The 24,269-nt window shown below is 49.7% G+C and overlaps 1 protein-coding gene across 2 annotated transcripts in view; it reads left to right on the forward strand.

The window, feature by feature from the left end:
• LOC138521765 (E3 ubiquitin-protein ligase TRIM39-like) overlaps nt 1-24,269 on the forward strand; it is an 840,082-nt gene that overhangs the window by 747,782 nt on the left and 68,031 nt on the right. For both annotated transcript variants that reach the window (XM_069634831.1, XM_069634832.1), the window contains exon 9: nt 150-170. In XM_069634831.1, the coding sequence (XP_069490932.1) occupies nt 150-170 (21 nt within the window). The remainder of the gene's footprint in view (nt 1-149; nt 171-24,269) is intronic.

Raw genomic sequence — 24,269 nt, forward strand, 5'->3', positions numbered from 1 at the left:
AAGTTTAATTTTTTTCACTTTTTTTTCAAAAAGGTTTAGTGTAGATCTATATCTGATCTGTAATAACAATAAAGCATACATTAGTTTTGAATGCAAAATAACAATTCATGTGAATTCTGATATATGTACCCTTTATTTCTCCAATACAGAAACCTCCATGGAGGAGCTTGGTAAGTTTATTTTTTCCCATCTTCATTCTCTTTATGTAGGTAGAACCATCACAAGTACAACACTACAGTAAAGAAACCACCAATATGACAATTGTTAAATTAATCTATTTTCGCCTTAAATTACTGCGGCTCATTCTTCCTCATAGCAGTAAAAGATCATCCAGCTGTTGGGACATTGGTGAATTCAAATTAACTACTGTTATGCCCTTTTTACAGGCATTCCGGCTGGCCAAATGCAGCGCCTCCAAGTCGCACAAAATACGGCCATCAGACTGCTCTACAGTCTTCCAAGAACCATCTCATCTGCTTTTCGCAGAAGTCTTCATTGGCTCCCAGTACAACTGAGGATCATTTTTAAGATCCTCTGTACTGTCTTCAAATGACTACATGGCCTAGCCCCCAGTTAACTTATTTCAAAGATTTCTCCTAATTGTCCAACTCGCCTACTCCGATCAGCTGGTCAAAATCTTTTGTTGATTCCTTCATCTTCATCCACCGCGGAGATGGATGTTTTTTCATCTGTGGTCCTCCAACGTATTCCACATCTTTGACATGTAATGTCCACAGCTATGCATATTACATGTCAAAGATGTGGAGTATGTTGGAGGAACATCCAGTCGAAAGAACGTTACCAGTTGGTAAGTAACTTGTTCTTCTAGAGTGGCTGGCTTTCTTGTTCAGGCTTCTTTAAAAAAAACAGGGGGTTCCACAAGTGTAACACTTTGAGCATTGACCCTAAATAAGAAAGAATAAGAATAACAAATAATGTGTCTTTCTGGAATTCTATACAATACTTGCTAGACTCATTAAAGGTTTATTTTAGGGACACTTCACGGAGTGAATCACTGATTTAGTTCTTAAACACTTCAAATTCTCAATGCAGGCAAAATACTCCAAAAAGCATTTATAGTAGAATAAGCATCCATTTCGGACGATGTATTTTGCTTTTTCGCAAGTTGCAGTTATAGCATATTTTTTTCTGCTGATACTATGGTGATCCATTCTTGTATGAAATGTTTATCGCGTTAGTGATATTGTAACCATATTTTTCATAGTGTATTTAGGAACAATGCTATTTGATGGCATAACGCCCATTCGAACCTGCTATAGAGTAGAAGCATCTTCTGGCTCTGGTTTCCAACTCACCAGAGCGCCTCAGAATAGAATAGCTTAGTCCAGACATGAGCGGTATACCTAGAACAAGTATAAAAGCCAAGTGCTTAGAAGAATTGGCCAATGCATTCATTGTGTAAAAAGGTGACGGTAAAGACGGTAAAAATCGCCTTTTCGGTTCAGAGTCTACTCCGACCCTGGATATATATCGATCATTGACCCTGGCGATTCCAGACACACAAACAATCCGTACCTTTTTGTTTGTTGTGAGGAGTAGCTGGGACAAAAACAAGTGTTTTCTATTTAATAGTGACTGGCTCGCATTGGGGGCAAAGGTTTCCCGACACACAGCGCCATAGTCTGTCTCTACCTGCCTGCTGCACGGAAGCGACCTACAGCAGCAGAAAGATCCGACGTAGGCGGCAACACATGGACTGGAGACAAACATTCATATATAAAGGCAAAGCGGAAGGCATTCTGGCACACTGTGAATGGAGCTGTGCGTTACCCTCAAACGTAGGAGAAGCTCACTGTTCCTGTCAATAGAAAACGCGTGTCAGGAAGTACGCGACGCTAATCATTACGGGGGCTGTGCTGCCATAGTAATTTCAGGAGAAGAGGGAACGCATCCGCGAGCAGGGGCTATGCAGGGACCCCAGAAATGACCCACGCAACCTGATTTTATAGCATGCTAAAGTTAATAGGATGCGCGACAAGTACTGCTTTTCTTTTTTCCAAGTAGATGCCTTGTTTGGAATCGCATCAGTTGGAGGCATTTGGAATTCCATTATGTTTCTAACACTGAAGGAAGGGCGTGAAATCTACTGAGAATACATTTTAAGTTTTGCAGCTAACATTATTTAATACAATGAATGTATAGGAAACGATTAATTTCTTTCAAACAGAGGGACCGGAACGTGCATTGATTGACCTGTTTTGTTTAGATTAGGATTCCATATTTGAATGTATTTATTTTAGTCTATTTTTGTTCCACGCATTAATTAGAAGGGACACCTTTTTAAAGTGAATTTTCTCCAGCATGGGGTCTGGCATGGATTCACATGCTCATGAATATTTCCCGTCGTCAGGCTGCGAATCCTCGGTAAAGAAAAAATCAGTATCAGTTTCGTTTCTGATCTGTCGTTCGTAGTAGTAACCAATCACTGATCTCTGCGTCATACTGACCACAGCCAATAACTGCCCTCTACCTAAGCCCCGCCCCTGGCAGCCATCTTCAGATTTTTACCGCACGTTCAAGTGTTGGGATCCTCTTGGTATTGCTCTCGAGCGTTAGTGTTATTTTTTCACGTTTTTTCTCAAAAAACTTCTATTTTTCGGTCAAAAGAGCCTCAAGCTCCACCGTTTCTTCATCCGATAAACGGGGACCCATGTCGGATTCGTCTACGCCCCTCAAGGGTGAAGATTTCGTCGAGCCACGCTTTTGGAGGACTCCAGAAGTTTCTCAGGCCCATCTCGGACATGGCCCAGGAGAAGGGAAGCTCGACGCCCGGAAAGCTGTTCAGGGTCTGCCCTGGATGCCAGCTTCAGAATGTCTTTAAGGAGGACGAACACTCCCTTTGTCTTTACTGCCTACATGAGGACAAGACGCACGTGGAAAAGGACTGTGCGTTTTGCGGCAATATGTCGGAGCGGACCATGAAGGACCGCCATCAACGTCTCGCCAACTGGCTGGAAGGGAAGAGCCCGTCAGAAGACCGCTCGGACTTCTTCTTCTTCTCGCCTAAGACCTTTGAGGATGCCCCGGCGACGGGGGTCCAACACAAGGCCAAGCACCGCGAGTCCGCTGGCACCGGGAGCGCCGAACGGTCGGGCTCTACGGGCGCCAGGCAGGGCGCATCCTCCCCGGCGCCATCAACCACGAGCCAACGCTCTGGTTCGGGTAAGAGGAAGGCCGAGCACCCGGCGAAGCTCCTGGAGAGACCCCGGTCGAGCTCGAAGGCCCCATCGGAGGGGGAGCGAGGCAGTGACCCTCCCCCCAAGGAGAAGGCGGTGAGCGCACCTAAGGTGGTGAAAGCCTTAATCCATCCGGCCAAGGCCTCTATCGAGACAGTCGCGGCGGCCCTTGCTCAGCCTGTGGAGGCTACACCAGTGGTGGCGACCTCGGGGCTCAGAGTCTCCCTGCCACCGCGGAGGGAGTCCTCTTTTATGCCCATCGACAGGACCCCCGTGAAACCTCCGACGGAGAAGAAAAAGGGGGGGCAGGAGGTCGTCGTGGATTCGGCCTCAACCTCTGAGGAAGAGCTGATCAAAGTCTTAAGCCACGGCGTTGGCGTGGAAGAAGACCAGTCGGTCGGGAGGGACCCCGACGTTGGAGACGACGATAACGTCGAGGGTGCCGACGGGGCCCCTGACCGCCCGTCGGACTCCCCTCAACCAGTGCGCAAGACAACTCGGCGGCCATTTTGTTGGCTATACAGTCCTTATGCTCGGAGATAAGGACGAGACTGCCGTTACCACCAGCGGAGGAACCGCTCCCGACGGGGGACCCGGAGCCAGGCCCTTCTGGGAGCCCTCCCCCTAAGAGAAGAAGGATTCATCCTCCACCTCCTTTTCAGCCATCGCGCCCTGTTCAGCCCTCCTCCCCGTCCACGACTCGTGGGGATGATACGGACACGGCCACGACGGGTACGGACGACTAGGTTTACGACGAGGATCTGCCGTCGTCACCTCCCACCCGGGTTTCCCCGCCCGACGAGATTGGATCGTTTCACTCCATGATCGCCAGGGCATCCAAGCTTTTCCAGCTCTGCCCGGAAGAGAAGAAGGAAGGTTTCCTTTATCAACGGCGCAAGGCCAAGAGGAAGACGGTCCTCTCTGTACCTCTACTGGATGATATTTGGGATGAGGGCCTCGCCCTCCTCAAGAACCCATCCACGACGCTGGCTAGAAGGGATCGGTACGAGAAGAAGTACCGGGTCCCGGAGGCGGCTCCCTTGTGCCTTCGGGCACAGCCGACCCCGGACTCGGTCGTCTCCGCGGCGGCCAGGAAGAAAGCGGGGGGGCGCGGCCTCTACGTCGACCTCCCCGCCGGACGGCGAGGGAAAGAAATTAGATACGATGGGACGCAGAGTCATCTCGTCTGCAGCGACGACAATTAAGGTGGCCAACGCCTTGGCTATCGTAGCCCGCTACGACAGGGAGTTGTGGTACAAACTGGCCCCCCTGCTGGACTTCCTACCGGACGACAAGAGGGCTGAAGCCCTAGAGATCTTGCAGGAAGGAGAGGTGGCGTCGGACCACGCCATTACGATTGCGACGGACATCGCTGACACTGGATTTCGCCAGTTGGGCAACGGCGTGTGCCTTAGGCGGCGTGGATGGCTCAAGGCTACTGACTTCCGTCAGGACGTGCAGACCAGAGTCTTGGACATGCCGTTCGATGGAAACAACCTGTTTGGGAAAACAGTGGACGATTCCCTTCAAGCCATCAAGGCAGACACAGAGACGGCCCGGGCTCTTGGGGTTATCCAGCAACGGCGGCTGCCCTTTCGGAGCGGCGGAGGCAAACAGGGTGCCTCCAAAGGTTCCGGCGGCGGATTTTCCACCTACCGTCAAGTGGCCTGTTCGTCGTCGCAGGAAGCTTACAGGGGACGAGGCAAGTCAGGCGGACCCTGCCGTCGTCGCCAAGGAGGACAAGGCGGCAAAGCCTCGTCGAAGCAGGACTGAACCGGCCGTGGGATCGGGCCCCCACCGAAGCACCCTGGTGGGAGGCCGGCTGGCGAGCTTCGTCAGCGTGTGGGAGTCCATCTCCACCGACCGTTGGGTGCTGGACGCCCTAGCTCAGGGTCACGCGCTCGAGTTTCTAAAGAGGTGCCCGCGCGTCCCCCCTGTGGCCAGGAAAGAACATCACGTCCCTCAACTTCTCTTGGAGGTAAAGGCGATGCTCAAGAAGGGCGCCATCGAGCTCGTCCCAAAGAGGCTTCGGGGCTCCGGAGTTTACTCAAGATACTTCCTCGTGAAGAAGAAGACGGAGGATGGCGTCCCATCCTGGACCTACGATAACTGAACAAATTCATCAAGGCACAGAAGTTCCGGATGGTCACCCTCCAACAACACGTCCTGGGTCAGCTGGAGGAGGGCGATTTCCTGTCGTCGTTGGATTTGGAGGATGCCTACTTCCATAGTCCCATCCTAAAGGGACACCGAAAGTTTCTCAGGTTCGTGGTCCAAGGGCGTCACTACCAGTTCAGAGCCCTTCCCTTCGGACTGAGGTCGGCACCCAGGGTGTTCACCAAGTGCCTCGCACCGGTGGCGGCGCAGCTGCGCCGAGAGGGGATCCACGTCTACCCCTACCTGGACGACTGGCTCATCCGAGCGAAGACGAAGGAGCTCGCCGTGGATCACAGGGCAAGGACCGTCCAACTTCTCACGGACCTGGGATTCTCCATAAACTACACCAAGTCCCACCTGGTGCCCGGGCAAGACGCACTGTTTCTGGGAGCGAAGCTCGACACAGTGTCGCTTCTGGCCTCTCCGTTGGAGGAAAGGACGAGGGCCATCTTGGGCAAGGTGCAGCGGATGCTGGTTGCGGACGCGGCCAGAGTGAGGTCCATCAAGTCCCTCCTCGGAATGATGTCTTCTTGCAATTACCTCATCCGCCTGTGCAGGCTCCGGATGCGCCCGTTGCAGGAGTTCCTGGACGCGCGCTGGATCCAGACGACAGGCAGCTTCAAGGAGAGGATCACACTCGACGAGAGTTTCCGACGAACGATCCGGTGGTGGGGCACCCGCGCGCATCTGACGGCGGGCATGGACTTCCAGACCCCCGGCCACCAGGAGACAGTGACCACAGATGCCTCCCTGGAACGGTGGGGAGCACACACCGAAAATCTGCACGCGAGAGGCCTTTGGCTCCCGACGGAGAAGTCCCTCCATATCAACGTCCTGGAGCTCCGTGCAGTGTTTTGGGCCCTCAGGTCCTTTCTTCCGTCCCTCAAGGGCAAGGTGGTGAGGATCTTCACCGACAACACCACCACAATGTTCTACATCAGGAAACAGGGCGGAACCAGGTCCCCAGTCCTGTCCATGGAGGCGCAGGATCTGTGGCATTGGGCCGTCGCCCAAGGGATGTTTCTGGTGCCGTTTCATCTGGCAGGGATAAAAAACACCATTGCCGACTCACTCAGCAGGGAGCTGCGCTCGTGCCACGAGTGGGACCTACGACAGGATCTAGTGGACCGCCTCTTCCGACGGTGGGGCACACCCCAGATCGATCTGTTCGTGACGGCGACGAACTCCAAGTGCCGGAGGTTCGCCAGCAGGTTTCCCCAGCCGAGGAGCATGGGCGATGCTTTCTCGTTCCCCTGGGAGGGCCTGTTTCTATACGTGTTCCCTCCATTGCCATTGCTGATCCGGCTCATCAACCAGCTCAAGAGGTCACGGGGCAGGATGATCCTCGTCGCACCTGCGTGGCCGAGGCAGATCTGGTTCTCGGACCTTCTGGACTTGTCAGCGTCCCCGTCAATCAAGCTGCCAGTGGACGCGGATCTTCTCTCCAGGGAAGGAGGTGCCATCCTCCATCACGACCCGAAGTCGCTGAGCTTGCAGGCCTGGCTCCTGCAGCGTTAGAGTTTGGAGGATACGACATACCGGCCGACTGCAGAGAGGTTCTTGCAAAGGCCAGGGCGTCCTCAACTCTTAAATGCTACGGACACAAATGGAAGAGGTTCTCTGTCTGGTGCCACGCACAGAAGATTAACCATCTACGGATTACGGCTCCCCAAGTACTGCCGTACCTACTGACGCTGGCCAAAGCTGGACTGGCGCACGCGTCCATCAAGATTCATCTTGCTGCGATCTCCCGATACACCAGAACCACGGGGCGGACGTCTTTGTGGTCTCATCGTCTGGTGAAAGAATTCATGAAGGGACTGTTCAGATCGTTCCCGCCGGTGAAGGCTCCGGCCCCGGCGTGGGAGCTCAACGTGGTGCTGACCAAGCTCATGGGACCTCCGTTCGAGCCTCTGCACTCGGCTCCGTTGAAGTTCTTGTCGTGGAAAACAGTGTTTCTTGTGGCCATCACCTCCGCACGACGGGTGGGAGAGATCCAGGCCATTTCCTGCAAGGCCCCGTACATAACTTTTCACGACACGAGGGTAGTGCTCAGGACGCACCCCTCCTTCATGCCCAAGGTGCCGTCGGACTTCCACCTCAAGGAACCCTTGGTGTTGCCTGTTTTCTTCCCGTCGCCTTCGTCGCCGGCTGAAAGGACTTTGCACTCGCTGGATGTGGCTAGAGCGCTGAAGTTCTACGTGGACCGCACGAAGTGTTTTCGGAAGACGTCACAACTCTTTGTGAACTTTGGACCTGTCAATCAGGGGAATGCTCTCTCGAAGGCTTCCATTTCCAGATGGCTCTCCGGCTGTATCATGTACTATCATCGGTTGGCAAACCGACCGCTGCCTGGCCGTCCGAGAGCCCATTCCACCAGAGCGATCGCAGCTACCACAGCGTTCCTATCTGGTGTGCCCTTGCTGGACATCTGCAGGGCTGCTACGAGGAGGTCGACGCACACCATCACAAAATTCTACTGCGTCGATCGGGATTCCAGGGTCGGCCAAGAAGTGCTGCGCAACCTGTTCGCCTAAGGTGAGCCTGGTGAGGAGTAAGAATTGCTTAATGTTGAGTTTGATGTAATGCTTAATGTTGAGCCATTGCCACCTCCCGTGGTTGTGCATGTGTGTACTGCTATGTATTCTTTATTCATGAGCATGTGAATCCATGCCAGACCCCATGCTGGAGAAGGAACAAGTTACTTACCTGTAACTGTTGTTCTCCAGCATGGGTCTGGCATGGATTCACAAGCGAACCCTCCCGCCTACCCCTCTGCAGCTCTTCACTTGGTCATACTGCCACTTCACGTGCTACCAAATCTGAAGATGGCTGCCAGGGGCGGGGCTTAGGTAGAGGGCAGTCATTGGCTGTGGTCAGTATGACGCAGAGATCAGTGATTGGTTACTACTACGAAAGACAGATCAGAAACGAAACTGATACTGATTTTTTCTTTACCGAGGATTCCCAGCCTGACGACGGGGAATATTCATGAGCATGTGAATCCATGCCAGACCCATGCTGGAGAACAACAGTTACAGGTAAGTAACTTGTTCCTTACTCACGTTCATTCTGGGTACGAACGTTCAATGGCTTCGTTTAAGCCACTCCACTTAATTACATTAATTATTGGAGTCCATAGGTTTCAATGGGGATTTCGACAGAATTGCCACTGGTGGTAATTCTGCCAATTTAGCCTTTCTTGTTGCTAGTAAGGGAGAGGAAGTACCGCCAGCATTCTGCTGGAGGGTTTCCTCTGCTCTAACACCAAACCCATGTTTCCTCTGCTTTACCTCCAACCCCATATTTCAGCGATGCGGTAATGCAGTGGTCACGTACCCCTGTTTTTGGCCGCACAGCTGAGCTTGTAATGAGGCCCTAGTCTTGAACTAATTAAAACCTATATGACAAGGAGGTCTCAAGTTTTCCATTGTCAGACGGGAAATAATGAACCATTCCTAGCTTTAAAGCTCATTAAAAAAAAAAGTACTTTGAACAAAGTTTGTGTATGTGTGTGTTTTTCAGGGCAAAGCAAATGCACCTTTTTTTTCGGTGCTGAAAATGACACGATGTAGAAATGGCAAATGGTTGATGATGACAGACTGCAGGATTTGATTTGGGCATGATAAGGGCAGAGTAGTCATTCATTGTGGGGACAGGCCTCATGTGTTCTTTGGGCACTAACAGAATGAAACTGTGTTTTTTACATTGTCAATGCTGACATGTATTGTTGAGATCAGCCTCATTAACTTCTTTGTACACAACCAGTATGAAAGGTGGGGAAGACCTTGTGAACTGATTTGGGCCCATTCTAAGCCAGCATTGAAAGAGGGGCAATGCTGGCATGACGTTGAGACGAGCAGCGTGCTCCTGCTTTTTTTGCAGTACTAGTTAACTGGGTCTGCCTCAATGGGTTTGTTGTTGGGAGTATAATAATGCAGACACTGGTTAATGATTGGTGATGTCCCAAAGCCAGTGTGATACTTTAGAGATTCTTCAACCTTTTTATTGTGGCGCTGCTGGTCTTTGCCAGAGGCAGTAAGTGGGGCAGAGGTGGCCTATACTCCCTCACCACTACACAGATGACATGGCCGAGTCTTTCCGGTCTGTTTCTAGGCACCCGTGACACCGCTAGAAACTGCCTTATGATTGGTTGCTTATCCGCATTCAGACGGATATTTTGATTGTCTGCATTCCCATATACAGCCTTTTAATTGGCTGTTCGGCTCATGCCAGCAACAATGGCCCGGGGAGGCTTTCTGTGGCGATAGAATTAAAGTTTGGAAATGGCAGAAGTGAATGACTGCAGCCTGCCGTGGTATACACCAGTCAGCCAAGCACCTGAAGCAGTGAGAACACCACTACTGAGGAATGGGCGAGGAGTACTTGGAGGAAGCTACATGGGGCAGGGTGATGGAAGCCTTCCAGGACACGTCACGGCCATCATCCGCGTAGTGCGTTGTGCAGAAGCGATGCAGACTTTCCAGAAACCATCCACAAAGCCTTTTTGAAAATACTTTTTTCATGGGCACGATTGCCAAATTAAGAGTTGGCTGTTGGTTGTATTTCTCGATTATGAAGCAAATTGTTGTTGATTCATATGAACTAAGCATTATTAATTCTAAAGTGGCATTTTATTGTGGTGACAAATCAAAGAAAATACATTTTCTTGTTTCTGGTAAATATGCACAATCCACCAGGTTCATCTTCTGACACAATGGCTATCCTTTGAGGATATTTGCAGCCAGTGTACTGAACTAATACTAATTTGTTTCTGTTTGTGTTGGGCAGGGCCCGCTCCGACCGCTTCAGATGCATGATCGCATGGGTGGTCGGTCATTTTTTCGAAAAAATGTCGAATGACAATTTTTTCGAAAAAATAATGTGGAAAGAAAAGTCGAATTCTGTTTTTTTAAATTATATATTTATTTTGGGGTTCGGGATAAAAAAAATGGGTAAAACAAAAAAATTTTTTTAAAAAAGGGGGGTTGGGGGGGGGGGAATCCCCCCCGTTTGGAAAATAAAATGCATTAAAAACAAAATTCTCGAAAAAATGACTTTCGACATTATTGGTTTCGAAATTATGACTATAAACCATGAGCATGCAGCACCAATGAAACGTACACATTGCTGACTTGGCATCTGCTGCATGGCATACTAAAAGTCTTGTTGAGATTCAAGGCCTGCAGTGATGTGGCGTCTCCCACGGAAAGAGAGCTGTTGTAATTGATCTCCCTTGTAAAAATAGGCAATGCTCTTTCAATGCGAACATCAGCACTTAATAGCTTAAATTAATTGCGCATGGACCTTCTCTTGGACTTTTATTCATTTGCATGGGTGGCCGAGTTATGTCGTTGGATTATTCCACAGAAGTCAGGTGGACAGGGTTCTAAATTGAGGGGAGCCGGGAGCGATTTAGCTCATGCTTCTAGCATAGTGGAGCCTGGTTAGCTTGAAATAAACATCTACCAGGAGCTACTTTGCCTCCTGGAGCCAACTGGTGCCTTTTAAACATGTAAATGTGACATTTACTTTGAGTATGTTAATAAAGAAGAATCAGAACACATTGAATACACATTTTGTCCATTTAAAGGAGTATCTCTGGTAGCTCCTACCTATAGGGTGATGCCTGACACCCAGGAGCTGGTTTTAGCGACTGCTCATTGAATCTTAATTTAGAACCCTGGGTGTGCAAATCTATGGCATTTTAAAAATTAGTTGATAGAAGATCTTGTGTGTTGGTGGTATTTATTTTTAGTATATTATTGATTGTTTTAGCATTGTATTCATGAAGTGGGTATTGGGTACGCAGGCTTGTAAATTATTCCCAACTTAAAGGCAGAACTCTTCCATCCCACTGGAGGTACTGTATCAACCGTACAAGTATCTTAAGTCGCAGGTACTTGTTGGCATTTCCCTGAGCGGTACTGATTTGGTGTCACACCAGTCAGTCTTTTACTCTACGCACACGCTCCCTGTTATGAAACGTCTTTGTAAACGTAAATATAGTACAAAGACTTTACATAAACAAGTAGAGATCAGAAAAGACGTGTAATTATTGTACTATTGTTACCTGTTTGGCAGGAATGCTAACTTTAACAGTGGATTAGAAAAGACTGAAAACCCATCCCTCCTGGGCTTAACATAGACAATCCGAGCAGTCTCTTGCAAGGCTTCTCAGTTCCTTGTGCAAGCGTGTGCTCTGTGAAATGGAGTAAGCTGCAAGAAGGAGCCATTTGCAGGACCAGCTGCTGCTACAGAGTAGGGCATGAAGCATGCAGTACCCAGACAGCGGATTGGGGGACATTCAATAGACGATACCTTTTGTTAAGATCACTCTATCTAAAAATGTAATTCGAACTCCATTGAATTGAAAACAACCAAATCAATTGGCGGTGGACTTTATTAACTTAAACATCTTCATACGTTATCCCTAATCTGGCTCTTCACTCCATTAACCACTTATTGTTTGGCCTTCCAGCCATAACACCTGCATTCAGGCCCGATATTTTCCACCCAATTAGGGGAAAATCCAACCCCATTGCAGTGGGTGAAAGTCAGAAACTTTTCCCACTAATTTCAGTATGCTGATTCTACTTGCACTACCCACTCTGGTTGACCCCAGGCCCAGGATGGAGACCTTCTGCTTCCCAAGTAGTATCTAGGAGAAATGTTAAAGTAGCATGACAAATATTGAAATAGCATCAGCTTTCAGTAACTTCTTGGCATAACTAGTACCTGCGCTCTCCACCCCGCTGCCAGAAGGCCCTCTGCTGCACCTGGGTCTGTTCCTTGTCAAAACACTGGTCGCTATGGGCACGAGGCAAGTTTGGGAAAGGCCAAGCAGCATTAAATTGTCTGCATGGTTTGTTGCTTGCCTTCAAGCTGTACAGTGTTGACCGTCTGTGACTTAGTTTTTTTTCAACCAAATATTTTATTAAGCATTTCAAGTTAATTTTACAATGACATCGTATCAGCATTTTCAACACATACCACTCATAAGACAAGCTGTTTGCCGATAGGGAAGGAGTGAGGGACCACTCTTATAATGTCAGTTTCTCAGGGGACACTGTTTGAATTGATTGTGTTCTCCTGGGGCCTCGGATGCCTTTGCTCAGCAAGATCTGTTCACTGAAGCCACCTTGTCAGCGGGGGTCTCCTAGTTAATCCTGGGTATTTTTCTGCATAGTCCATAAATGGTGCCCATGTGTTTCTGCACACATTTATATTCCCTAGGTGGATCGCTGATATTTTCTCTGCCACTACAATATTCCAGCATTTGGGCAACCAGGATGGTATCGACGGGCCCCCTGGGCCTTCAATAGCCGGTCCAGTGCTACTTTTGCATCCGTTAATAGGTGCGTACACAGGCGCGCCAACTGTCCAGAGAGTGTGAATTCCACTCCACCCCCCCCCCCACTCTGTTTCTCCTAGGAGTACTATTCCTGGATCCCATGAGATCGACAGCCCTGTAATCCCTTTGATCTGATCCAACACCTCCCTCCAGTAGGTCCCGGCTTTCGGGCAGGCCAATAGCAAATGGAACAAAGTTCCCACCTCTGCTCAACCCCTCCAGCGTTCCCGTGGGAAGTTTGGATTGGATTTATGGAGTAGTTTCGGGGTCACATAGTATCTGTAGCAGACCTTATATCCCCTCTCTATCTGTGATGCATTGAGTGCTTTTGTGTAGCCTGGACCAGATTCTACCCCATCTTTTATAGTTGGGTCCGTTTTGTCTAGTAGGCAGTTGAGTGTGGAGATTTTCCCCTGTGGAGCTGGTGATGTTAGTGTTCGTTCTAGTGACGTGAGGTCCCTCGATTCCCCTTTCCATGACTATTTTTTGCGACATCCAATGTCGGAGCTGGGTGTAGTGGAACCGCTCCCTCTCGGTCATCTTGAACTTGGCCTTGCATTCCTCGAATGTGCGAGGGTTACCCCTTTCCAAGAAATCTGAGACCTTTTGCAAGCCTCCCTCCCTCCAAGCTTAAACACTCTGGGGGTGAAGTCCTGGTGAGAAATCTGGGTTATTCCAGATTGGCGTAAGCGGGCCTAGAGTACCTGTACAACCCCATTTGAGTGCTGCCCACTTCCAGTTTGACATCGCATTTTTTGTTACTGCGAGGGGACCGACGTTTGTCTGGGGTTGCGTGGTCGGAATGTGTGGAAGGTCTGGCGGTGGGGGGGTTCCATGCTGCTTCTATCTGTTTCCTACATGGCTGGTCTGCGTCTTGCGTCCATATGAATGCCTGCGATAGTTGCGCTGCACGCCTGTACCTCGACACGTCTGGGACTCCCAGGCCCCCCAAGCATCTGCCATGGAGCAAAATCTTTGTAGCTACTTGGGGTTTCATCCGTCCCCATATGAATTTCAATATTTTCCTCTGCAGGGAATTTAATGGTTTCTGGGATGTGTACCGGGAGTGCGGTGCATTGGTAAATCAGACGGGGAATTAGATCCATTTTTACAGCTGCTATTTTTCCGAGCCATGATCTTGTTTTCTCCTGTGCTCTAGGTCCTTTCGGAACTCGCAGAACAGCTGAGGGAAATTGCACTGTTAGATTCGTGAAATATGATTGGGCAGCTGTACCCCTAGGTATCCTATCGAGTCATTCGCCCAAGGGTTTTGGAGCAGCCGGTCCAGGCCTTCCCCTTGGGTTCTAGTAAGATTGATCGCTAGGGCTGATGATTTATTATAATTTATCGTGAATCCTGAGGTTCTGCTGAAGGCCTCGGTCTCTGACCACAGGGGCACCAGAGAGGTGTCCGGATAAGTTATTGTTAGAAGCACATTGTATGCGTATAGTGCCGCCTTGTACTCCTGTCCCCTAACCCTGAGTTTCTTAATCTTAGTGTTTTGTTGGAGCTTCTCCGCAAATGGTTCCATCAATAAGGCGAACACTAGGGGAGATGGAGGCAGCCCTGTCTTGTTCCTCTTGTGATGTTTATGGTCCCTGATCTGATCCTGTTGGCCCGAAGTTGCGTGGATGGGCTTTGATAATTGGCCATTGTCCAGGTGATGAAGTTTGGGCCCAGTCACAGGTGTATGAGTGTGTTCCTGATGTAACCCCAGTCTACCAGATCAAACTCCTTATGGGCGTCCAGCGAGATGACCAGCATTTCCTCCCCCAGTCTGTCTGTACTTTCTATAAAGTCGATCGTACTTTCTATAAGGTCGATCGTATGCCTGATGATGTTATGCATCCCCCTTCCTGGGATGAATCCTGTCTGATCACAGGCGACTGTCGGGTAGAAACAGTTTTAGCCTAGAAGCCAGCACCTTTGAAAATATTTTCCCATCGTTGTTCATCAATGTTATTGGTCTCTGAGGCTACTTGGTCTGGGTCTTTCCCTGGTTTGTTGACTAATATTGTTAATGACTCGGCCATTGTTCTCGTGATGCCCCCTGTGCTCAGGAAGGAGTTAAATAATGAGGCTAGGTGTGGGGCTATGATTTGAGAATAAGTTTTGTAAAATGTTGTTGTTAGTCTGTCTGGGCCTGGGGCTGTGTTCTTCAAGGATTTTATGGCATCTATTTCAGCCACTATGATTGGGGCTTCTAGGGGTTTTAACTGGTCTTGTATGGGGTAGGTGGCGGTGCTCAGGTATTGCTTCTGGCGTTCAGACGGTATTGGGGGTCCTGCCATTATTTCTCTGTGGTGTGCTTCTAGGGCTGCCATTTTTTCTTTATCTGTATAAAGAGCTTTGCCGTTCTCACCCCCCAGCATCAGTATGTTCCTCCTATGGACCTTCTGTAGCTTCTATGAAAATATATGGTTCACTTTATTGCTTTTGCTATAGTAAAATTGTTTTGCATATGCCAATGATTTAGCTTATCGATCAGCCCAGTGCATTTCTAATGCTATTTTGGCTTTTTTCAGTTCCCTCTCAGAGCTCCTGTCATGCCGGGTTTTTTATTCTTTTTCTAGGGCTGTTACCTTTGCTTCTAACTTGGATGCTTGAATTTTGGAGACCCTGTTGCGTTCGGCGCTTGCACTGATTGTCCCCACTCCCCACAGGTTTCATGGCATCCCATACGTCAATGGGCCTATTCGCTGTGGTGTTTTCTGCAAAGTAGTTAACTAGCGTTTCACCCGTTTCCCTTTTTGATCACTGCATCTAGCAGGAGGGAATCCCTTAGTTTCCAGTACCTTGGGAGGAGGGGGGATCCTCTGCACAGATCAGCTGAGACCGGCGCGTGGTCTGAAATCATTGGGGTGTGTAGTTCAACCCTATCCAGACAGGGGAATAGGGCGCCTGTGACCAGAATCAGGTTGATTCTTGAGAAGCCTTTATGTACGTAAGAGTAGTGGGTGTAGTCTCTAGAGCTCTCGTTGGCTAGTCTCCATGCGTTCACCATTTCAGTTTCCCTGAGGAGCTTGGCTAGGGCTAGCTCCTGGGTGTAATCGGCCCTGGTAGGGGGTAGCGTCTTGTCCTTCCCTGGGTCTGGGATCAGGTTAAAACCCCCCTCCCATACCCCCGTCAGGAGAAAACCCTCTGAGAATGTCTGCAGGGTCGGAATCAAGTACTCTAAGAATGTGTCTGGGGCATTATTTGGGCTTTTTTAAATGGCTGCAATGGTGACCAGCTGTTCTACTAGGTGACCTTTCAATGGGAGATACCTGCCCCCAGGATCCCTTTTTACTGTGATGTTCATCGGTGGAATTTTGTCACTCAATAATATTACCACCCCCCTTCTTTTTCTCCCCTGAGGTGGCGAAGAATGCTTTTAGTGTATCTCTTCAATCTAATTAGTCTCTCGTCCGCTAGCATCAAGTGTCTCTCCTGGAGAACAATGTCCCCCTCTAATGGGTTTAATCTATGCTCCACCGATGTACGTTTCCCCGGGAAGTTTAAGCCCTGGACATTCCATGTGCTTATTCAGATTCCTGCCTCGTTATGAGGCCCCATGCTGCAGAACTTCATTTTGGACCAGCCTAGACCGTACCTGTTTTGTGGACCCTTGGTTGTCTTATTCCTTATTCCGAGTGAATGCGACTGCTGTCTGTATGGATGTCATTGTTACTAATTCTACTTTTGTGGGGAATCTGGATTCTAACTACCAACCCTGCCCCCTGAACTTCACCCTCCCCACTCTACCCCCCTTGTACATAGCGAGTAGAGGCCAGTCTCACCCAACGGGGTACCTGGCTGCGTCTCACCACTTAACAATTTAGGCCAACCGGGCCTGTACAGTCATCAGCTGGAGGCAATAGTGGAACTCTGGCCATCCTGCTCCTTAGTGCCTGAGTGACTCATATTTGAATGCTTCCCCGCAGGGTTATCAGAGGGGCCAGCTTCTTTACCCCCTAGTCCGCTCAATTGTTCACCTCACCTTTCCCAAGTCCCCGGAGTGCTCAGTGTAATCAAGATTATTGTCCCCTGTTGGACAGATTACCATGGGGAAAGTCACTGACCTTGTAATAGGTTTATAGCTCTTCTCTGGATCATTCTGGATTGGGGATATTCCGCGGGGATCCTGGATCTTCTGTTGACCCTTGTCTACGCCGTAGTCGACTGCTTCTTGACCTGGTCTTGTGCTGGGTCCTCTGTTTCAGACTCGCCACTTTCAGCTCCTCTCCCCAGAAATGTTTCGGCTTCTTTCAGGGTGTAGACCTGCCTTTGGGCTCCTTCCCAGGTGAACGTCAGGGAAGTTGAGTAGCCCCATCTGTACGTAATCTTCCTTTCCCGTAGCCAATCCGGGAGAGGGTTGATCGATTTTCCTCTTCTGCAAGGTTGAATTTACCAGGTCTTGATACAGCTGGATGTTGGCGTCCCTGAACGAGATCTGTTGTGATGATCTTGCCTCTTTCATGATTTCTTCTTTCACCCCATAAAAGTGGATCCTTGCTAGGACATCTGGAGGGGAGGTGGACGATTGCCTTGGGACCGTTCTGTTTACCCGGTCAATTTCCAGCAGGGAGCTGTCGGGCAGGGTCAGGATGAACCTGAACAGGTTGGCTGCATATCTCTCCAGGTCAGCATCTGGGATTGAGGTGGGAACTCCCCGGAGGCGGATGTTGCGCCTCGAACGATTTTCTGCATCTTCCTGTGTTGCTTCGCATCGCGCCTCTAGGGCAGCCATCCTGTCCAGACATTTTTCCATTTCGAATGCCTGTTCGCATAATTTGTTTTCAATATCCACCGTGCGGGTTTCTACTGCTTCCACTCTTTTGTCTAGGCTGGCTATCTTCTTTGTCACTTCCTCTGACCCCCCCTCTGGATCTCCTTTGTGAGGGCTGACAGCAAGTCTTTTAGATCAGATTTTTGGCAGATTGGGCCTGCTCTGGCAGGTTCGTGTTGTGACTGGTTTCCATATTTTGCCCACCGGCCTGGTCACCTTTTTTCTGTTTTTCCTGGGTGGAGCCACTCATCACTGTTGTGGTGTCCACCTGCTTGGATGCTTTTCCGTTCTTCGCCATCGTGTGTTCTTGGCGGTAGTGCTGTGTGGCCCGGCGAGAGGTTGGCATGCTCTCTTGGCATTTCAGAGCTCAGCAGTGCCGCTCCTGGAGGGTCTGTGTGGGCGGATAATGGTTCAGCTGCTTGTGGGATGCTAGGAGTTGGACAGGCACTTGGGATTGGAGCATGAGCAGGAGGTGGTGGATCCGGTCCAGGTGTCCGCCTCTCTCGCCTCATCCCTGCCCTCTGCGGTGGGCGGTTGCGTGGGTGGGGATCCCCTACTTTGACGCTGGTGGGGGCTTAACACCTTCTGTTAGGCATGGGCTGTTCCCCGCACTGACTCAGGTGCTCTGCCAATGATTCCTCCTGAGGGTGCTTTGGTGCCTTGCTTGCCACAGTGGAGGATGTTTCAGGCAGGGTCGGGGATTTCCCGGGAACACTGCAGGTCAGGGAGCTATATGATTGAAAGTTGTTTTCTCCCCTCCCCCAGCAGTCCCTTAATCCTGCTACTGTGGCTCAGGGCACTCAGATTATACCGAGGCCAGAACTCTCCTGATGCAGGCTGGAACGCTTAGATAGAGGGGATTGCTGCTTTCCTTATGTTATTCCCCCCCCCCCCCCCCGACTCACTGCGGCAGCCGGACAGTCTCTTCCTGGAGGGCCTCCAACTTCCAACGCTGGTCCGGATGGCTCTTCCTTGTCGGTGCGTGGCTGCTCCTCCACGCCTGCTCCGCTAGGTCCGGGTGCTCCCCGCTGGCTGCATGCGGCTGGCTCTTCACTTCAGTGCTTACTTGAGACAGTCCCAGCCCCCGCCATGTTGGGTCCGGGCTCCAACCGCTTGCCGCCTATTGGGAATGCCTGATCCCCGAATCCGCCACCATGGTGGCAGCCTCCGACCGGGTCTCTCCTGGGCAATTTCATGTGTGCCCCAGCGGGGGCTGCTTTCCCCTTACCCCCACCTGCTGGGGACAACTTCCAATCCGGGTCCGCTCAGCTGCCGCGACCCAGGCTCTCTGGGGCTGCAGCGCCCAGACCAAGGCCACCGTCAGCCGAACTGCTATTGGGGTCGGCTATGCTCAGCGCGGGAGGTCCTGGCGTTCCTTCCTGTTTCCAGGGAACCAACATGGGGGATCTTCATTGTTGCTGGTGGAGTGAGTCGCTGGAGTAATGGCCAGTTCTAATGTTTGTCAAGCTGCTTAGAATCACATGCTGTGCATAGTCTGACATCCAGTGGTAACCGTGGAGTATTGCATCTTGTCTTTCGAGAATCGAAAAGGGACGTCGACATGGGCGTGCCTGTAACACTATCCCTACGTGACGTCTAGTGTACCCAAGATCCCTCACGCGTCGAGGTCCCTCAGATTGTTTTTTCCACCCAGATAACTGGTCGCCCTTATGCGGAGTTCGTAAAGAACATTGCTATTGTCCAACTGAACTTTGGTCGAATAATTCTATAAAATAGTTAAAGATCATCCCTTCCGTCCCTTATCTCGGCGGCTGTTCCAGTCTCTGCCGAAGACCTGCAAGAACTTCGACGGACGGTGATCCTGTTGACGTGTCCGGGCCTTCCAGATATGGGTGACCCTCAACCATGGCAATCCCCAGATCCACAAGATCCAGATATTCTGGCTTTGGACTCCCCTCAAACCACCCCTACAAGAAACCCCTCTCCAAGTGATGATCAGTTGACTTTTAACGTAATGTTACGTAAGGCAGCTGAACACTTTAAAATTGCCACTGAAGAGGCAGCCCCTGAAGCAGACTTTGTTGAGGATATACTCGGAGAAGCCGCCAGCCAGCCAGGCTATCCCTCTCCTCAATTTGATTAAAAAACGCATGGCTCCCTCCTTAGCAACACCTGCTCTCACAAGAGGTGTAAACCCAAGAATTGAAAAACTTTTGCCCTTCTCCCTCGGATCCTCTATATATTATAGGTCATTCCACCCCAGATTCTTTTGTAGTCACTACCACAAGAAAGAGCAGGGGTCCCTTTGTCAACTGGCGAGGCACCCCCTGACAAAGAAGGGAAAAGACTTTACGGCCTTGGGAAGAGGGTTACCACAGCAGCAGCGTACACTATGCGTATTGCCAATAACACCACTTTATTGGCCAGTTACGCCGATGCGCAGTGGGCTTTAATACAAGAAGGCCTACAAGAGGCTCCAGAACCTCTACGAACCCATCTCCTCACCACAGTCTCTGAGGGTATGCAAGTTAACCAGAGCATTTTAAAGAACACTTTGGATTCTGCTGAGACGGCAAGTCGATCCCTGGCTCAGGGCATACTCCTCAAAAGACACGCATTGGCTTCGGAACTCGGTATGTAAACCTGAGACGCAAGCGTCACTTATAAACAAACCTGTGGAGGAATCCAAATTGTTTGGGAAGGTAGTCGACGAGGCCCTAGAGACTGCAAAAAAGGAACATGGCACACTAAAGAGTCTGGACCAAATCACTCAGAGACCCTCCATAAGATGAGGATTTGGAAACAAGGTTTTTTCTTGGCCAACGCTTCACTCATCAACAATACTCTTCAGGAAACAACTGGAACTCTCCACAGGGAACCAATACTTACACCACCCCGTACCCCCAAAGGGGACAGCGCTGTGGTAAAGGAAGGAGCAGGAACCCTACCCCCAGAGGTTCTCCAGCCTCAGGTTCCAAATGACCCAAGGATTCAGGTCCCCTCCCATGCCTACCCGGGCGGGGGCCGGCTTAAATCGTTCCTTCAGGCATGGGAGGGAATAACCACAGACCAGTGGGTACTAAAAACCATAGCCCACGGGTACTGTGTAGAGTTCAACCGGTCCCCAAAATACAGACCTCCACGTCAACGAAGACTAACGCCATAACATCTTCTCATACTTCTTCAAGAAGTCGAGATACTGGAACAAAAAGGAGCCATAGAAATAGTACCTCTATCACAGGTAAAAGAAGGTATTTATTCAGTGTACTTCCTTGTACCCAAAAAGGATCTAACCATGCGCCCTGTTCTAGATCTGCGCCCAACGAACAAATTTGTAAAACCACAAAAGTTCTGCATGGTCACCTTGCAGGAAGTAATTCCCCCGCTCACACGGGGATTACATGGCAACCCTGGACATGAAAGATGCATACTTTCATATTTCGATGTTGCCAATCGCACAGAACAAACACTATCAGTTCAAGGTACTACCCTTCGGCATAGCATCTGCACCAAGGATATTTACAAGGTACTAGCAGTAGCGGCAGCACACCTGCGCAAGCAATCCATTCCAGTATATCCTTACCTCGACGACTGACTCATAACAGGGGACTCTTACGCAACGTGTCTGTCAAATACCCAAAAGACGATAGATCTTTTATTCAGCCTGGGATTCTCTATCAACGAGAAAAAATCCAGCTTAGACCCTAGTCAAGTCAAACAATTCCTAGGGGCTCTAATTCGAACAAAGGACGGCCTAGACTTCCCCTCCAACGAGAGGGTTCAAAACATGTTATTTCAAATCCCTCACTATGTAGCCAGTCGAGAGGTAACCGTACGCAAGGATATGCGTCTGCTAGGAATGATGGCGCCATGTATCTACTTAGTACCTCACGCGCACCTGCACATGCGCCCAATGCAAGAGTGGCTAAGCAGTGGTGTCAGGCCAACTGACAGTGGGAGGATTTAGTAGTGGTCTTGCCGGCCCTAGTTCTCTCGCTGCAGTGGTGGTCGAGGGAAAACTTCTTGAAAGGGAAATCCTTCACCACCCCCGCAGTGGAAGCCACTCGAACAGACGCCTCCCTCGCAGGGTGGGGAGCCCACCTGCTTCAGCAAACGGCAGGCGGCGTTTGGCCGTCAGACATGGCATCGAACCGCATAAACCTGCTACAACTGCTGGCAGTGTTCAAAGCACTAAAAGCTTTCGAAACACAACTGCAGGGAAAGGCGATCCTAATCCTCAGACAGTACATGGCCGTGGTGCTATCTGAACAAACAAGGGGGCACTCAATCTCCAGGGCTGTACAAACTGTCTCAAGAACATTTGGAAGTGGGCTCTCAATCGCAACATGTTCCTGTTATTACAGCATGTTCCAGGGGAACTCAATCTTCTGGCAGATGTACTCAGCAGAGACTTTCCTTTGCCCAGGGAGTACGAATGGCGATTACACAGACATCGGCGTCAACGTTTTCGCACAATGGGGCTTTCCAGAGATAGATTTGTTTGCAACTCTGGAAAACGCTCAATGCCAAGACTACGCCTCCAAGGGGAACGGACTCTGGATAACATGGTCAGGGAAATTTGTCTACACCCCATTATATACCCCCCCCGACTCCCCTTCTCAACAAGATCGTGCACAAGATGCACCGGGAACCAGTCAACCCTGGTTCGCTCATCTGATGGAGATGTCCCTATCTCCTCCAGTCAAACTGCCTTGCCGATACAACATGTTGTCGCAAGACAAAGGGGAGACGCTTCACCCATGCCTGCAGACATTGAACTTAGCGGCCTGGCTCCTGAGGTCATAGAATTTGGACACCTCCCTCAAAGATGTATGGACATTCTCAGGGAAACAAGATAACCAAACCCTAGATATTGCTCTTCTAGTAAATGGAAACGGTTTGTCATCTGGTGTAACTTAGAGCATCAACCCAATCAACTGCTCTGCCACTCACATTGTTTTATACCTAACTCACTTACTTGACTCAGGCCTAGTCTTCAGCTCAATAAAGGTGCACCTAGCTGCACTTTCAGCATACACGACATCTCAACAGAAAGTCTCATGATGGAAGATGCCAGTGATTAAGGCTTTCATGGTAGGAGTAAAAAGAATTCACCCTCCCATTTCTAACCCGGCTCCCGGGTGGGGCCCAATGTGGTGTTAACTAGGCTTATGGGAGCTCCCTTTGAGCCCATGCACAAAGTAAGTCTTAAAAACCTCATCTTCAAGACTGCTCTTTTAATAGCGATTACCTCAATTAGGAGGGTAAGTGAACTACAGGCACTCTCTATTCTAGATCCCTTTGTAACAGTTCACAAACATAAGGTGGTTTTGCGCACTGACCCTAGATTTGCGCCTACATTCTTTTCCAAGTTCCATGTGAACCAGTCAATAGAGCTACTAAACGTTCTTTCAAAAATCCTTCAAGCCTGGGAGAAAGAACCCTGCACACACTGGATGTATGCAGAGCTGTCATGTTCTATATAGACATAATTTATCCACTAAGGAAAACAAATCAGTTTTTCGTTTCAGTGGCCACAGGAAAAGGAGAAAGTCTCCAAATCCACTATTTCTAGATGGATTGTCAATTGCATTACACTCTGCTACAATCTTTCTAAGAGAGAACTGCCCTTCAAGCCTAGAGCACATTCCACTCGAGGCACTGGGGCATCCATAGCATTCATTTGAAATGTTCCCCTTGAGTCCATTTGCAAAGCGGCAACCTGGAGTTCTGTACACACCTTTACAAAACACTATTGCCTAGACACTCATTCTACATCTGATTCTCAGGTGGGACAGGCAGTATCAAGACATCTTTTCACTACTGTTCCTTCTCACAACCCACCTCCAACTCCGGATACTGCTCGCAAGTCTATACACAGCATGTGATTCTAAGCAGATTGATAAACATTAGAAGACATGCATTACTTACCGTAAAAGCATTTCTGATGGTTGTATCTGCTTAGATTCATATGCGCCCACCCTTCCTCCCTGCTTGGATGGAAGGAACATAGACGTTTTACTACTGTCGCTTTTCTGTACTCACGATAGTCATAAGGCTCCCTCTTGGCAGGAAAAAAAGTACAATCGGAGGGACCTTGATGCGTGAGGGATCTTGGGTACACTACACGTCACGTAGGGATAGTGTTACAGGTACGCCCTTGTCGACTTCCTCTTTCGATTCTCGAAAAACAAGATGCAATTCTCTGCGGTTACCACTGAATGTCGTACTATGCACAGCATGTGAATCTAAGCAGATAAAACCATCAGAAATGCTTTTACGGTAAGTAATGCATGTCATTTGCATCCAGCTGGGACCGCATCAGGCATTGGTGCCTCGCACCATGTCGTAGCTCCTCTCTGCTGCTGTGGGTGAAGAGCTCTGGGCCGGAGTGGCTGCCATTTTCCTCTCAAACTGCGAGTCGGCCATGGATTGTGCACCAAACTTTTCCCATTGCCGGTGTGCTAACAGCACGATTCTTGGGCAGAGCCCGCTCCGAACTTTCCTCACTCTTTCCGTAAATTCTCGTTAGTTAATGGAGTGATATGCCGGCAAAATCTCTCGGTGGCCACCGCATACCAGGAGCTACTACGGAGCCATACCACTCGTGGCAGCTTCAAGCCACGCCCCCGTCCGTGGCTTAGTTGAAGTAGCTTTCACACTGTCAAATTTCACCCAATACAGCTTAGTGTCCTCCACTTCCTTGGTCTTGTTTTTTTTTCCTTCCTACTACTTTTTTATCTGAGTAGCCTGTGGGTTGGCTACATTCCAGGTTGCTTCCTGACTCGTGCCATTCCCCTGCATGCCATTGGCCTGGTAAGTTGTAATGTGC

This window comes from Ambystoma mexicanum, chromosome 13 (genome assembly GCF_040938575.1).
Source record: "Ambystoma mexicanum isolate Mex_15411 chromosome 13, UKY_AmexF1_1, whole genome shotgun sequence".
NCBI lineage: Eukaryota > Metazoa > Chordata > Amphibia > Caudata > Ambystomatidae > Ambystoma > Ambystoma mexicanum.